The following is a 16,892-nucleotide window of genomic DNA, read 5'->3' as shown; positions in this document are numbered from 1 at the left end:
CACATACCATTCATAAATTGTATATGCCCGGGGGAGATGTCTCAGTTCCCCCATACCAGACGACACAGGTGGGTCTTAAGGAGCTTACGAAAGGCAAGGAGAGTAGGGGCAGTTCTAATCTCCAGGGGGAGTTGGTTCCAGAGGGTCGGGGCCACCACAGAGAAGGCTCTTCCCCTGGGGCCCGCCAACCGACATTGTTTAGTTGACGGGACCCGGAGAAGGCCCACTCTGTGGGACCTAATCGGTTGCTGGGATTCGTGCAGCAGCAGGCGGTCTCGGAGATATTCTGGTCCAGTGCCATGAAGGGCTTTAAAGGTCATAACCAACACTTTGAATTGTGACCGGAAGTTGATCGGCAACCAATGCAGACTGCGGAGTGTTGGTGAAACATGGGCATACCTAGGTAGGCCCATGACTGCTCTCGCAGCTGCATTCTGCACGATCTGAAGTTTCTGAACACTTTTCAAAGGTAGCCCCATGTAGAGAGCATTACAGTAGTCGAACCTCGAGGTGATGAGGGCATGAGTGACTGTGAGCAGTGAGTCCCGGTCCAGATAGGGTTGCAACTGGTGCAGCAGGCGAACCTGGGCAAACGCCCCCCTCGCCACAGCTGAAAGATGGTTCTCTAATGTGAGCTGTGGATCGAGGAGGAAGCCCAAGTTGCGGACCCTCTCCGAGGGGGTCAATAATTCCCCCCCCCAGGGTAATGGAAGGACAGATGGAATTGTCCTTGGGAGGCAAAACCCACAGCCACTCCGTCTTATCCGGGTTGAGTTTGAGTCTGTTGACACCCATCCAGGCCCCAACAGCCTCCAGACACCGGCACATCACTTCCACTGCTTCGTTGACTGAACATGGGGTGGAGATGTAAAGCTGGGTATCATCAGCATACTGATCATACCTCACCCCATGCCCTTGGATGATCTCACCCAGCGGTTTCATGTAGATATTAAATAGCAGGGGGGAGATGACCGACCCCTGAGGCACCCCACAAGGGAGAGACCTCGGAGTCGACCTCTGACCCCCCACTAACACCAACTGCGACCGACCGGAGAGGTAGGAGGAGAACCACTGGAGAACAGTGCCTCCCACCCCCAACCCCTCCAGCCGGTGCAGAAGGATACCATGGTCGATGGTATCGAAAGCCGCTGAGAGGTCAAAAAGCACCAGGACAGAGGATAAACCCCTGTCCCGGGCCCGCCAGAGATCATCCATCAATGCGACCAAAGCAGTTTCCGTGCTGTAACCGGGCCTGAAATCCGACTGCTGGGGACCTAGATAATCGGCTTCTTCCAAGGATCGCTGGAGCTGGAGTGCCACCCCCTTCTCAACAACCTTCCCCATAAAGGGAAGGTTGGAGACTGGCCGGTAGTTATTAAGTATGGCTGGGTCCAGGGAAGGCTTCTTGAGGAGGGGGCGCACGAACACCTCTTTATAGGATGATGGAAAGGATCCCCTCCCCAAGGAAGCGTTGATAATCTCCTGGACCCAGCTCCGTGTCACCTCTCTGCTGGCCGAAACCAGCCAGGAGGGACACGGATCCAGTAAATGGGTGGCGGAACTCACAGCTCCAATGGCCTTGTCCACTTCATCAGGTGTCACCAGATCAAACTCTTCCCAGACAGATGGACAAGTACGTGTCCCAGTCACCTCAACTGACTCGTTGTCAGCCGACTCTGTTTTCCAATTGGAGTCGAGGTCCGCCCAGATCTGAGCGATTTTATCAGCGAAAAACGTGTTAAAATCCTCGGCACTACTCTGTAAGGGCTCCCCAACTCCCCTCTCATTAAGAAGGGAGCAGGTCACCCTAAACAGAGCGGCCGGGCGGGATTCCGCTGATGCAATCAAGGTGGCATGATATGCGCATGAATAACATAAGAAATAACAAACAAATTCAAGGTGTTAAAATTAAAAGAGAACAATTTAAAGTACAAGCGTTTGCAGACGACATCGTTTTCATCGTACAGGACCCCATAGAAATCACACGGATCTTACTATAAGAAATTTACAAATTTGGAGAAGTAACAGGCCTAAAAATTAACAAGGAAAAAACTCAAATTTAAACCAAAAACATGATTCACAAACAAAATATCTTATTGGAAGAATTGATCAATTAAAAAATAGTTTAAAAAATTAAATATTTGGGCTTATGGATGACCTCCACTTATAGTACCATAAAAAAAAGATAACTTTGATAAACTACTTAAAGATATCCAAAAAGACCTGTTAAGATGATCCAATTGGAAACTTTCCCTGATGGGAAAAATATATGCAATAAAATCCAATATTTTACCAAGATTCTTTCAAATCGCCCAATAAGCCTCAACAAAACTTTCTTTAAAAATTTACATAGGGAAATCTGGAAATTCATTTAGTCCAAAAAGAAGGCTAGGATTAAATTAAAAAATCTACAAGACCATAGAACTAGAGGTGGTCTTGGACTCCCCAATTTCCAAAATATATCATCAAGCCGCAATACTATCCATGCTAAGAGACTGGGTAACACTGAAGAATACAATATTGCTAACCCTTGAGGGTTTTGACTTACAATCAGGATGGCATTCTTTTTTAATGATGGACACTTATAAAATACCTAATTACTTTAAACATCACTATCTAAGAAAAACTCTTAAAATAACATGGCAACACAGAAAAAGAAACCATTACCACTCTATACCAAAATGGATATCTCCAAACAAATTAATTACCTATCCTAATCTTCTGTCTCCTTCAAAAATATTAACATACCAAAATTACTAGATGAAAATGATAATCTGCTGACAAAACAACACCTTCAAGATATAGGGATAAATTTGGATTGGCTAACATATATACAAATTAATTCTAAATATAACGAACATAAAAACAAATTTGGCTTTCAAAAAAATAATCCAATAGACTTAATTCTTTTTGGGCCAAGTTCAAAAATGATTTCCAAACTTTATAATTACTTATTATTGCAAGACAATTTGAAGGAACAAGTGAAAGGATGCATGATTGCCTGGGCCCAGAATTTCGGCTATACGATTAATTTAATAGAATGGGGAAAAAAATTGGACAGTAAATTACAAGATGACCTTAGCAACAGCTTATAAAGAGAATCAAATTAAAATGTTCTATTGATGGCACCTATCCCCAGCTAGACTGTCTAGAATGTTTTGCAACATATCCCCGGTATGTTGGAAATGTAAAGCTAAACTCAGAACCTACTATCATCTATGGTGGACTTGTACCTATGCCAAAAAATTCTGGAAAGAAATAAAAAATCTTTTAGACCAAGTCATAATGAATAACGTAATACTTAAACCAGAACTGTTTCTTCTAGGCATATTTAGACAGAAATGTACATGAGAGGAAAGATATCTTACCCTACAGGTTTTATCGGCAGCTAGAATTACATATGCCCAGACATGGAAGCAGGAAACACCCACCCCCCAATATTATAACACCTATCTCTAAAATTATGGAATTTGCGTAGATGACTAAAATAACCATGGAAATTCAGAATAAAAAAGAATCAGATTTCTACGAGATATGGGAGAAATGGTACCAAAGGATTGCAGCAAAAAAAATATCTATCAATTATTGCCAAAAAACAATAAATTTTCCCCACTTCTACTGTTCTAAATGAAATTACAAATTACTAATGGAATACCACTAAATACTGAGTACAAATAACCTGTTTTTGAAGACAGACCCTTGCAACATATTTCTTATTTATTCTCTAATTACTTGAAACACCAATCGATCTACAACCTTATATGGCAAATACGACTAATGGACCTAATTTCATACTCGATCATTTTACTTTCTAACATCTCATCATACCTCAATCTCATCATACCCCAATCTCGCATTTCCTGAAAACATGTGCTACTTCGCAGACTTATCCCATTCTTTTCCTTATCCCTAATTTTCCCCATCAATATTTCCTCCCCCTCCTCCCTTATTTCTTTTTCTTCCTTTTTCTTCTCTATTTCTTCTTTTTCCTCTACTTCGTTTCCTACTCTATAGATTTACTACTCTACTTTATATTATGCACATGCATTTTATATTTTCTGTTACGTATTGTAATTGTGGTCATAACATAATGATATTGATTACCTTCTGTATATCCTAGGAATGTTTTACTACTGTATGATGCTTTCTTTCTCCCTTTCTCTGTTTTCCCCATCTTTTCTAACTATTTAAATTTAATAAACTTTATTTTTTTTAAAACAGGTGCCTCTAATATATCAAATGTAGGGCAAGGTCAGCAGCGGCGGGCAGCTGTCCCCGAGGCTGCCTGGCAGCCTGGCGACTGGAGTGGGTGGCTCGGACCCAGAGATGAGTGGGGCATATGGCAGCAGCTTTGGAGCAGCGGTGGCAACTGTCACTGAGCTGCCCGGTGGTTGGAGGCTGGCGGCTTGGTTTTGGGGATGAGTGGGGCACATGGCAGCAGCTTTGGAGCAACGGTGGCAGCTGTCCCCAAGCTGCCCAGTGGTTGGAGGCTGGCGGCTTGGCTTTGGGGATGAGTGGGGCACATGGCAGCAGCTTCAGAGTGCAGGGCAGCAGCTTCGGAGAAATGAGAGGGCGCCCCCTCAACACATCCAGCTGCTGGGGTGGGGCGGCTTTGATCATCCGGTGGGACGGGGCTCGGCTCCATCAGCCCCCATCCCAATCTTCCACCTTCGGGGGGGCCTTTGGGAGGGCGCAGCAGTTGGTGAAGGCACTCCAAGCAGAGGGCGCCAGCTGCAGAATTCCCGAGCTGAGGCAACTGTGCTCAGAGCATCTTCGCCGACAATTGCACCCTCCCAAAGATGCCCCCGAAGGTGGGAGATTGGGATGGGGGCTGATGGAGCTGAGCCCCATCCTCCTAGATGATCAAAGCCACCCCATGGGCTCCTCCACTGGCTGCATCTGTTGAGGGGGCTTCTCCAAAGCTGCTGCAGCGCATCCCGCCTCATGTGCCCAGTGGTGGGCATTCCTCCCGGGGTCCCTGCCAGCACTGTCCCAGTTAAGATGCCTGCATCAGAAGCTCAGGATCCACGTGCAAGGCTAGAAAATGATTTCCCTTCAAGGACCAGCCTTGGCATGCAGCCCTCTAGCCCAGAAGCTGCCTTTCCGGATGACCGTGCTTCTCCGGCATGAGCAGGTAGAAGGAGATGGCTTACTTCGCCCAGCGAGGGAAAAAAGCAGGGTGGTGCTGGAACATGATGATGAGGAAGAGCTGTGGCCATAGCCACAGATTACTCTCCCTTTACCTGCCAGGCTGGCCTGGGATCTCTCCTGACCCATGGGGCTGTGTCCCGTTTTATTTCCCCAAAGTTTTGGGGCAGGGAGGGGAGCCATTATTTCTCTGCAACCCTCCATTCCCCTCCCCACTTTTTTGCCCTTTTTGGGAAACTTTTTCATGCGGGAGGAAAAGTGAGCTAACACACATACCTGTGGCAATGTTTTCCAACCTAGGCAAGCAGTGTGTGTGTGTGTGTGTGTGTGTGTGTGTGTGTGTGTGTGTGTAGCTCACTTTTCCTCCCACATGAAAGTTTTCCAAGAGGTGCAAGAAATAAAAACTTTGGGGAAATAAAATGCCTGTCTGAACCAACGGAGGTGGGTACTATAGTTGCTTCCCCCCAAGATGCAGCTCGGCACTTGCAATTCTTTTTTGAGGCATTTGAGGTTGCTACAGCAAATTGATTCAAGAACGGGGAAAAGATTTGCAAGTGCCGAGCTGCTGTGCTGCTCTCCTCGGTGTCTCTCTCCCTTGTTGGGTTAGTTACGCCCACCTTTCATTCCCCCTCCCACCAGCCCCACTCCCAACATAGAAAGGCAGCCAAGGGGAAAATAAGCCTTTCCCCCTTGGCTGCCTTTCCATGGCAGGAGCAGTGGCGGCGGTGCCTGAACGATCCTGTCCCCCAGGACCTGCCATAGAAGAAAACAAGGAAACTTCATGCCGCTTTAGAGAAAAACGCAAAGTTGCACTGTTCCAAGCACTTCCAGTCCAAAGTCAACCAGTTTTCTCACCTGAGCGGCCCAACTAAAACAGTGGATCGTCATGGGAACGGAGAGATGCAAATAGATAAGAATACATAAAGGGGGGGGGATAAGATGTGCTCCCAGTCTATAATTTCCTGGTAAATCTTGCAGCTTCTTAAAGCTTTCTCTCTTGAGGAAAATGGTAGTTTAGCTGAATCTTTAGTGCCCTAAAATGGGCATTTCCAACCTTGGCAACTTTTAAGAGTTGTGGACTTCAACTCCCAATGTTCCTCAGCCAGCAAAAGTGGCTGAGGAACTCTGGGAGTTGTAGTCCACAACTCTTAAAAGTTGCCAAGGTTGGAGACCCTTGCTCTAGAAACACTCCTTTTAAGGAGTATTTCAGGTTTATCATCACCACCATATATTTCCATGCACTTCATTTGTGAAAATAGGAGTAGTCAAGAGAGGGGTCTTTGAAAACCTCATGGTATAGTAATAATAATAAGGTAACTTCAGCAGGGAACTGTAATTGTAAATGATTCTATCACTAGCCATTTCTGTGACTAAAGGAACAACTAACAAAATGAATTGTCCTTGTTTGTTTGTTTGTTTGTTTGTTTGTTTGAGTTAGGGGTTAGGAGTGCAAGAATCTTCAAATCTAGCAAGTTTAAGGCTTGTGGACTTCAATTCCCATTTCTGAGCTAGCATGACTGGTGGAGGAATTCTGGGAATTGAAGTCCACAAGTAATAAAGCTGTCAAGTTTGTAAAAAGTGTACATGATTTAAAAAAGTATACATGGTTTTAAAAAGTATACATTGTTGCATATTTTACAACAATGTATACATTTTTTACATTGGTATTTTATTAAACAATATAATACTACACCATTTGGTTCAGAATACTTTTTTCCTTGCTTCCTCCCTCTAAAATCTAGGTGTGTTTTATACACCGGTGCGTCTTATACACTGAAAAATGCAGTCTATATTTCTGTACTCAAATGCATTTTATTTTTTAGTATAATAAAGGTGTAAATTAGTGTTCTCATATTCTAAAAATATTGCAAAGTATATACTAAATATAGTTTCAGAAGGCAAATAAATCACTAAATAAATATTTTTAAAGAGTTTATTTTTCTATTGGGCAAAGACCTATTATTATAAAGTTACATGAAATAAACCCTGCACTGTTTCTTTAAATTTTTAAAATAAAATTCATGAATTGTATGTCTCCTGTGAACACTTACAGGATATGTGAGAGTCTGTTAACCCCTTAGCTTTTTCACTGGTGTCAAACTGTACAAAGCTCCGAATATTATTTTTATCAAATATGTCATCCCACAGAACATTTTCCATGTTGCAGAGATAAGGGTTACTCCTGAACTTTACTCCTCCATTTAGAATGTCTGCAAAAGAAATTAGAATAAAGTCAACGATTATTACACATTTATATTTATATTTTAAAAATTACACAGTTATAATCATTTCCTTGATTTGGATGAAACATCATTAATGAATTAGCAGAATCTAATTAATAACATAAATTTTAGGTATATAAAGAATAATAGAAAATACAGTGATACCTTGTCTTACGAACGCCTCTTCATACGAACTTTTCAAGATACGAAACCGGTGTTTAAGATTTGTTTGCCTCTTCTTAAGAATCATTTTCACTTTACAAATCAGAGCCCGGGTGTGTGGGATCTCTTACTGCGTGTGCGCTCTCTTACTGCCGCACGGATTTCCCTGCCTTGTGACTGCCACTGCTGGGATTTCCCATTTGCTTGCCACCCCCACCGGGATTCCCCACCTCCTTTTGCTTGCACCGGCAGTCCCGAGGTGGGGAATGCCGGAGCTGCCCCATTTCCCTGCCACTTTCCCCTCTAGCCCTACGCTTCCTCTGCTCCCCACAGCCGCCCCATCCCACTGCCAAAATTCCCCCTCCAAAAGCTTCCTACGCCACCCCAAATCGCTCTCAAAATCACCCCTCCAAAAGCTTCCTATGCCGCCCCAAATTGCTTCAAAGGTCTTCCAAAATCACCCCTCCTTTCAAAATGGCTCGTTTCTCCTTGCTGCCTTTCTTCACTCCATTTGCCTTCATTAGGTCCTCGATTTGGGTGGCATGGTAAGTGATTGCCTCATTTCTCCTTGCTGCCTTTCTTCACTCCATTTGACTTTGTTAGGACCTCGATTTGGGGTGGCATAGTGTTGTGGTTGGCTCTGGGCCAGCTTCTGCACCAAGGACTGTAGGGGTGGATGTGGGTGAATCCTCCCAGTGTCAGAGGCCAGTTTTACTGTCAACTGCTTCAGACAGCGAAGCGTCAGAAGCAGGGAGTGAATGTGAAATGGGATCCTCAGAGGGGGTCAGGGCAAACAGTCCATTAGGGAGCAATTTATCATCATTATCCTCGCTGGATTCAGATGAAGAGACATTTATTGATGTACGCAGCTGCAGGGCAATGACTAGGAAAGAACAACTGCGTAAATACTACAGGAGATGAGGGAGTTCACCTGTGGTAAGGTGTGGTTCAACTAATTGGGGCTGCTGTTAAATTGGCAGCATTCTGGCCTCTGAGTGTGGAAGTTTATCCGTTTGCTTTCGTCTCAGGATTCTCCAAGGTATCTCTTTGCATTGATTTCAGGACTTTGAAACTAAACCATAGTCAAGTGTGTGAGTTGAAAACATTTGAAGGAGAGTGGCTGTGACGTCTTCACAGATGCTTGTTAATTGCTTTGTGTTTGTTTATTGTTTTTCATTGCATTCAAGTCTTTTGCTCTGAAGGTGAGCCCTTTGACTACCAAAAGGGTGTTTTGCTTCTACTTTACTTTCGATAAAAACAGTGTTCTTGACTTTTCAAGTGTGTGTGCCTGACTTTCTACCTTTGCACTTCATTGGGGGCTCGTGCCATGAGCTCGGCAGAACACATAGTAAGTGTTTGCCTCATTTTGCCTTGCTGCCTTTTTCACTCCATTTGCCTTCATTAGGACCTTGATCTGGTGTGGCGTTTGAAGGGGTGATTTTGGAGGCAATTTGGGGTGGCATAGGAAGCGGTTGGAGGGGTGATTTTAGGAGTGATTTGGGGCAATGTAGGAAGCTTTTGGAGGGTTGATTTTTGGAGCAATTTGGGGCAGCGTAGGAAATGTCTGGAGGGGTGATTTTGGGAGTGATTTGAAGCAGCATTAGCCTTTGTTAGGACCTCCATTCCTCGCTTCTCCTCGCTGTCCATCTCCATTCCATTAGCCTTCACTTTGTCTGCCCGCCACTTTTTTTTAAGCCTTAAAGTTTGGATTTTCCTAATGGGTTTACACACATTATTTGCTTTTACATTGATTCCTATAGGAAACATTGTTTCATCTTATGAACTTTTCTACTTATGAACCTCATCATGGAATGAATTAAGTTCGTAAGATGAGGTATCACTGTACAAAAAAAGTAAGCAAATAGATAGGTACTATACACTTACAAATTTACCATATAGTTATACCTTGTCTTACGAACTTAATTGGTTCCAGGACGAGGTTCGTAAGGTGAAAAGTTCGTAAGATGAAACAATGTTTCCCATAGGAATCAATGTAAAAGCGAATAGTGGGTGCAAATCCTTCAGGAAAATCCCAAACTTTAGAAGGGAGGTGAACAGAGGGCAGGGAGGAGCAGCGAAATGGGGCGGGTGGAAGAAGCAAGGCTAGCAGAAAGGGTGAGTGGGAAGAAAGAAAGGCAACGGGGTGCGCCTCCATTTTCTTTCTTCAAACACACCCTTTCATTACATCTGCAAGCATCCCCTTCTCTTTGCTTTCTTAATGCAAACTCTTTTGCTCTCTCTAAGCCGCCCCTCCCTTTTCTTTCTTCAAAACACACCCTTTCATTACCTCTGCAAGCATTCCCTTCTCCTTGCTTTCTTAATGCAAACTTTCACTCTCTCCAAGCTGCCCCTCCCTTTTCTTTCTTCGAAACACACCCTTTCATTACCTCTGCAAGCACTCCAGTTCTCCTTGCTTCCTTCACACAAACCCTAGCAACAGAAGTCTGGAGGCGGGGCATCCCAGCAGTGGCGGCTTGTGTTTGTAAGGTGAAAATAGTTCGGAAGAAGAGGCAAAAAAATCTTAAACACTGGGTTCGTATCTCAAAAAGTTCGTTAGAAGAGGCGTTCATAAGAAGAGGTACCACTGTACTGTATATATAAAATGCCATATTATAGTCTATAGTTATTTAAGGTAAAATGTAAAGTCATTCAAATGTTGTAGAATTATAGTTCCTTCCTCTGATGTTTCATTATTTTACATATCTATATATGTTTCTTCCCATAATGTTGGATAATTATGATTTTAGATGCAAAAATTAAGTGGATGAGTTTCCTATCTATGGAGTTTCTCAATCATCTATATCAGTGTTTCCCAAACTTTTTACATATGTGTACCCCTTCTATAATTTTCCTAATGCTTAGTACCCCTCGTCGTCAAAAAATGGATGTATTTTAATAACAATCAAATATATAATTATGTTTTCTTTTTTTGGTACATACACAAAATATTATTAAATGAAAAATGAAATTATTCATAATAAAATATAGATAACATTTATTTTATAAATAACATTTATTTGGATCAATGAGAAGGATGAAATTGTTTGTGCTGAGATGACAGATTATCATAATTTGGGTCCCTAAATTATTGATTTTAATCTGAGATGCGGTTCCACATCCAATAGTCTGTTCCTTTTTTGGGACTTAATGTCTACAAATGCTGAAAAAGCAACTTCACATAAATATGAAGTTGGAAAAGGCAAGATGTATTTCAGAACTTTTTCTGAACGCGTACCCCCACCAAACTCTTCCCATGTCCCTGGGGGTACACGTACCACACTTTGGGAAATTGTTGTCCCAAAGGCTTTTTTTTTTTAAAGGCAAAGATGAGTTCCGTTTTTAAACTTGAAGCTCAAGCCGTTGATTGACTGAGATAACTACCTAGATCAGGCCATGGATAAGGAATGATTGTGAGAATATATGTTTTAGTGGGGTTTTCTAATTAATATTTTTATGTTGTTCTAAGAGTTGTTTTTACTTGTTGAAAGCTGCCCAGAGTCCTACGAGAGTTGGGTGGCATATAAGCATAAGTAAGTAAGTAAGTAAGTAAGTAAGTAAGTAAGTAAGTAAGTAAGTAAGTAAGTAAGTAAGTAAGTAAGTAAGTAACTAAGTAACTAAGTAACTAAGTAAGCAAGCCTATAAATAAATACAATAACTCTAATACTGGAGAGCAGTGAATATTTTGTTTCGTAATGGTACTGACTTTATCTCTTCCCAAATTTTATACCTGAAGGGTATAACCTTATTAGAAGACAAATGGGTTTTCATAAATATTCTAATGATAATAACTCAGCTATTTAGCTATTGAAAAAAATCTTTATTTGACTGTGCTGTACTAAAGATTTGTGGCTCCTTCCATTTTATTATGTAAAAAAGTAATGCACATTTATTTAGTTGTCCATTTCATCACAAGGCAACTCTTAAATGTTGTGTGTTGATTCAAAACCATTATTTCAAGAGTATATATTGCAGTATTATACTTATTAACAATTCAAAAATGTTTTTTAATATTATAAGCATTTGTTAAATTTTTATTCTTTTCCTTCTAAATTTCTCACCTGCTAAGCGTCTTAATGGCAGCTCTTCAAGTCCCTTTGTACCATTGTGATTTAATAAAATTGCTAGTGCAGAATTTTCATAAAGTGTGTTTCCTCGTATTATCTGGAGATTCTCCAAAGGAATAGTTTTCACTGCATTCATGGCTATAACCACATATCCAGCTACTTCTTGTATACTCTGGAAGGTATGGAAGACAAAGTTATGCAAAATATAGAGACAGAGACTAAATCAGTTCTTTTTTTGACTTTACATCTGCTATGTATATTTAGGAGAAACATATATAACGTGTTTTTGGAGTATAAGATGCACTTTTTTTCCTTCTTAAAAGAGGATGAAAATTTGGGTGCGTCTTATACTTTGAATGTAGCTTTTTTCGAAGCTTTCCCCCCCCCCCAGCCCTATCTAGATGCTAACGATCTTCCCAGAACCTTGCAGGTTATTTCATTATTACTCTCTGCAAGGAATATTTTCCAAGCTCTAAGCCTTTGCAGGTTTTTCTTTTCATTGCTCTACTTGCTCCAAATGTTTCTTTCCAGCCCTAACCAGGTGCTAATGATGTTCCAAGTTCTTACCAGCTTGCAAGTTCTTTCACTGTTATTATTTCCAAATAAGGTTTTTTTAAAGCTCTAACCAATGTGCTGAAGCTGACCAGACTAAGGACGCTAGCCAGATGAATATCTGATAAGCAGATTCTTTCCCAGTTTCCTTCCCAAAAATTAAGGTGCGTCTTATACTCCAAAAATACGGCAATATGCAAATTAAGTAACTTCCATATAGCATTCATAAATTCAAAATAACTCATTAAAATTTACAAAAATAAGAGTCCTAAGAGAGGGGTGGCATATAAATCCAATGAATTAATTAATTAATTAATTAATGAACAAATGAATGAATAAATATTCCAGAAATATAAGATAATGTTTAAAACAACAAATAATCTTACAGAAATAAAATACAATTAAAGACATAAATTTTGATAACAAAAATGTATTAAATGAGATAAGCTTAAAGTGTATCCTAAAAGCTAGCCTTCAAAGTCTTAAAAAGAGCATGTTGGGGCCATCTGGAGCAAGGGAATTGAAAGGGGGAATGGGATTCCATTCCATATCTCCTTGGTGCCATCAAATGGTATTAAGTTATGGGACCTGAAGAATGCAAATTTAAAAAGCAGAGATAATTGGAAATAGATGAGCTGCAAATGACCAACGTCTATGACACAAAGGGCTTGCAAGACCAGTTTCATGAATTGCATCTGAAAAGCCAGTGCAGTTTGCAAAGTAGCAAAATTATGGAGATACACCAAGTTATGCTCTTAATGGCCTCCATTATTGTATTTTAAATGAGTTAAATGACCTCTTACCAATTCATATTGACCAGTGAGTTAATCCTAAATGAAATCAACTGTTCTCTGGAAGGACAGATATTGAGGCTGAAACTCAATTTTTTGACTACCAAATAAATTGCAGCCATCAAATGAGAAGGAAGGTCTCATTGGAAAATATCCTGATGTTGGGAAAGATTGAAGGGGAAAGGAGGAGGAGATTGTTGAGGATGAGATGATTAAATCGTGTCCTTGATGCAATGAACAAACATTTGGGCAAACTCCAGAAGACAGTGGAGGACAGAGAGACCTGGCATATTATGGCCCATAGAGTCATGAATTGTGCAAAATGCAGTGGGGTGAGCAGTCATGGGCCTTCCCAGGCATGCCTATGTTCCTCCAGCACTCCGTGGGCTGCATTGGCTGCTGATTGGTTTCTGCATACAATTCAAAGTGAAGGTTATGACCTGTCAAACCCTACGTGGCATCGGACCAGATTACCAGTGGAACTGCCTCCTGCTGCATGAGTCCCAGCAACGGTTAGGTCCCACAAAGTCAGCCTTCTCCATGTCCCATCAACTATGCAATGTCACTTGGTGGGCACAGGGGAAGAGCCTTCTTTATGTGGGCTCTGCCCCTCTGGAATCAGCTCCCCCCAGAGATTCACACTGCCCCCACCCTCCTCGCCTTCCGCCAGGCTTGAGGCCATAAGACTCTAGCCCCCTGGCCAACAAATGTAATACATGCTTGTGTGAATGGGAATGATTGATTTTTTTAAATGTTACTGAGGTTTTATATTCACTATTTTCAATTAGTTGGGTTAGGATGATTACATTGTTTCTTTTATATGTTGTAAGTCCCCTTGAGTCCTTGGAGAGGGATCCAATCAATCAATCAATCAATCAGTCAATCAATCAGTCAGTCAATCAGTCAGTCAATCAATCAGTCAGTCAATCAGTCAATCAGTCAATCAGTCAATCAGTCAATCAATAAGTGTCAGACATGGCTTACTGATTGAACAACAACAACCAATCATAGGAAATCATACAATGAAAGTACAGTGCTTTACAGCCCTCTCTAAGCAGTTTATAGAGTCAGCATATTGCCCCCAACAATCAGGGTCTTCGTTTTACCAACCTCAGAAGGATGGAAGGCTGAGTTAACCTTTAGCTGGTGAGACCTGAACTGTCAAACTGATGGCAACTGATGATCAGCAGAAGTAGCCTGCAGTACTGTATTCTAATCACTGTGCCACTGAGCCTCATATTTTCATTGATTGTAATATATTGAGCAAATTTAATATAAAAAAAATTCTTGATGTGTTTGTCGATGGAAGTGTGTGAGAACTGATTGTTCCTGAGTTACCCATATTGTATTATTTAAAGCTCCCATAATAAGCTCTAAGAATTAATGAGGGTGCAGACAAAATGAATGTAGAACATTAGAATGTAACAGAATGAAATGTTAGGAGAGGAAAACAGGATTTAATGTTTTGGAACAAAATGACCACAACATAAAACTGATTTCTAATCCAGATGCATAATGCTCTTTTCAAAGGCAGATAAAGGCATTATAGTTTTCTCCATCTCCCATTCAGATTAGAACAATTTTATTTATTTTACAAACCTTTAGAAAAGTAAGGTTATAGTTGTAATCGACATAGGTGATTTCCAGATTGCCAAGCACTACTTCACAGTTCTCATACATTCTCTTAAGGTTGTTAAAGTGGTCATCCACACTTGCAAGTTGGGTTAGTTTATTGCTTGTTCCTTGACAAACTAAAGAAAAAATAAACATAATAAACATGAAAATCTGCATGCAAAACAGCTAAACTATGTGCAGAATATGACTTTTCCAAATTGTGTCAGTAATTTCTCACTGAAATTATTCCCATCACTTGAGATCATAATATAAAATTTACAATTACATCTATTATCAACTGAAACAGGAATGTTATAGAAATAATGAAGGTACTTTAATGATATTTTTGTGATTTTTTTATGATTATTATGTATAAAATATGCGATGAAATGACTAATAGTAATAGTAATGCAGCCTTAGTGAATAATTTGAAAGTGGTGAGGGAATTATTTGTTTAGCAGAGTGAAAAAACTGTTCTTGTGTCTAGTTGCCTTGATGAGCAGTGCTCTAGTGTCGTTTTTGAGGGTAGTAGTTGAAATAATTTACGCCCAGGATACGAGATGTCAAACAATAATAATTCTGAAAACATGCATTTAATAGTACTTGGAAAGCAAATATGGCTGTTAACAAATTTCAACCAATACCATTCCTTCAATCGTAGAAAATTATGATTCAATGTAAAATATTTTAAACTCTATAAAATATATTTCAATTATAGGGCAATAGTAACAAGGACAAATAAAACAAAAACAAGATATTTTAATATATAAAAGAATGGATATAAATGTAAATCTTATCAGTATCAATAAATTAGCAAATAAACTAATAACCATTAAAATTAAGCAAATCTTTTTGAGTAAACTGCAGATAATAACAGTAAATCAAACCTGAGGAATACAAAACTAGACATTCCTTATCTCTAATGAATTATAACTTTCAGGATTTATGGATCAACAACATAAAATTTAGAATGCCTCATATATGGAGGCCTTCCCAATGACACTCAGAAAAACTTTGAAAGGCCTAATTATGTGTTTTCATTGGGGAAGATTAATAGCTCTACGTAGAGAACAATTAAGGTTATTCAGACTTACTGCTCAGTAAAGAAAATAAATACTGTGTGTCTCACCCTCCATTGTTACCTATCTAGCAAACCGATAGAGATGAATTCAGCTATTTCTGACTTATGAAAGAAGAATTATCCTCTGTCTGTCTGTCTGTCCATCCGTCCGTCCGTCCGTCCATCCATCCATCCATCCATCCATCCAATCAGTCAGTCAGTCAGTCAGTTAAGTACGTATTGGTATTATACAAAGATATAACAATGTTTATATACATGATACTAGTAAGAGAGAAAACATTAGGACAGGGGACAATAGGCATGCTGATGCACTTATGCACACCCCTTACTGACCTCTTAGGAATCTGTTGAGATCAACAATGGATAGACTAAGGATACATTTTTGGGGTTAGGTGATGATACTAGAGAGTCAGATAGTGAGTTCCATGCATTAACTACTCGGTTACTAAAGTCATATTTCCTGCAGTCGAGTTTGGAGCGGTTTACTTTAAGTTTGTATCTGTTGTGTGCTGTTGTGGTTGAAGCTGAAGTAGTCATTGATAGTAAGGTTGTTGTAGCAGATGATTTTATGGGCTTTGCTTAGGTTGTGTTTAAGGTGATGTACTTCTAAGCTTTCTAAACCTATGATTGTAAATCTAGTTGCATAGGGTATTCTTTTGCGAATTGAGAAATGGAGGGCTCTTCTAGTAAAGTATCTCCAGAAATTTTCTAAAGTGTTTATGTCCGAAATATGGTGCGGGTTCCAGACAAATGAGCTGTATTCAAGGATCGGTCTGGTGAAAGTTTTATATGCTCTGGTTAGTAGTGTGAGATTACCGAAGCAGAAGTTACATAGGATTAGGTTAACAACTCTTGAAACCTTTTTGGGACATGACCTATTTTTAAAGCATTTATTCTAGAATTTTTAAAAAACCATTAATAACATCGTATATATGTTATTTTTGTGCAGCATAATTTTAAATATAACTGCAGTCCCACCTTAGCCATGAAAACCAGCTGAGTGAATGAGTGAAATGAGTGAATGAGTGAAAACCAGCTGAGTCCCTCTCTCCCAGGCCATCCCTTTCCCCAGGACTGTTGTGAGGAAAATAGAAGGTGTGTTGGATATGTTCGCTGTCTTGAATTATTTATAAAAATAATAAAGGTGAGTTATAAATAAAATAAAATCCCACGGCATCAATAATAATTAAAATATAATGTCAAATATTTTATTAAAAATCAAATTTCAAGTCCTGCCAATTTACTTCTGATGTCTCAT

The 16,892-nt window shown here is 40.2% G+C and overlaps 1 protein-coding gene across 3 annotated transcripts in view; it reads right to left on the bottom strand.

The window, feature by feature from the left end:
- EGFR (epidermal growth factor receptor) overlaps positions 1 to 16,892 on the bottom strand; it is a 337,156-nt gene that overhangs the window by 195,276 nt on the left and 124,988 nt on the right. For all 3 annotated transcript variants that reach the window (XR_011556955.1, XM_070729530.1, XM_070729531.1), the window contains exons 2-4: positions 14,539 to 14,690; positions 11,591 to 11,768; positions 7,200 to 7,358 (exon numbers count right to left, since the gene is read on the bottom strand). Coding sequence is in view for 2 of the 3 variants with exons in the window: in XM_070729530.1 (XP_070585631.1) it covers positions 7,200 to 7,358; positions 11,591 to 11,768; positions 14,539 to 14,690 (489 nt within the window). In the remaining variant the exon portion in view is untranslated. The remainder of the gene's footprint in view (positions 1 to 7,199; positions 7,359 to 11,590; positions 11,769 to 14,538; positions 14,691 to 16,892) is intronic.

Source organism: Erythrolamprus reginae, chromosome Z, assembly GCF_031021105.1.
Source record: "Erythrolamprus reginae isolate rEryReg1 chromosome Z, rEryReg1.hap1, whole genome shotgun sequence".
In the NCBI taxonomy this organism is placed as follows: Eukaryota; Metazoa; Chordata; class Lepidosauria; order Squamata; family Dipsadidae; genus Erythrolamprus; species Erythrolamprus reginae.
Note: the sequence above shows the minus strand (reverse complement) of the source record. Positions and strands in the feature narration are given on the sequence as shown.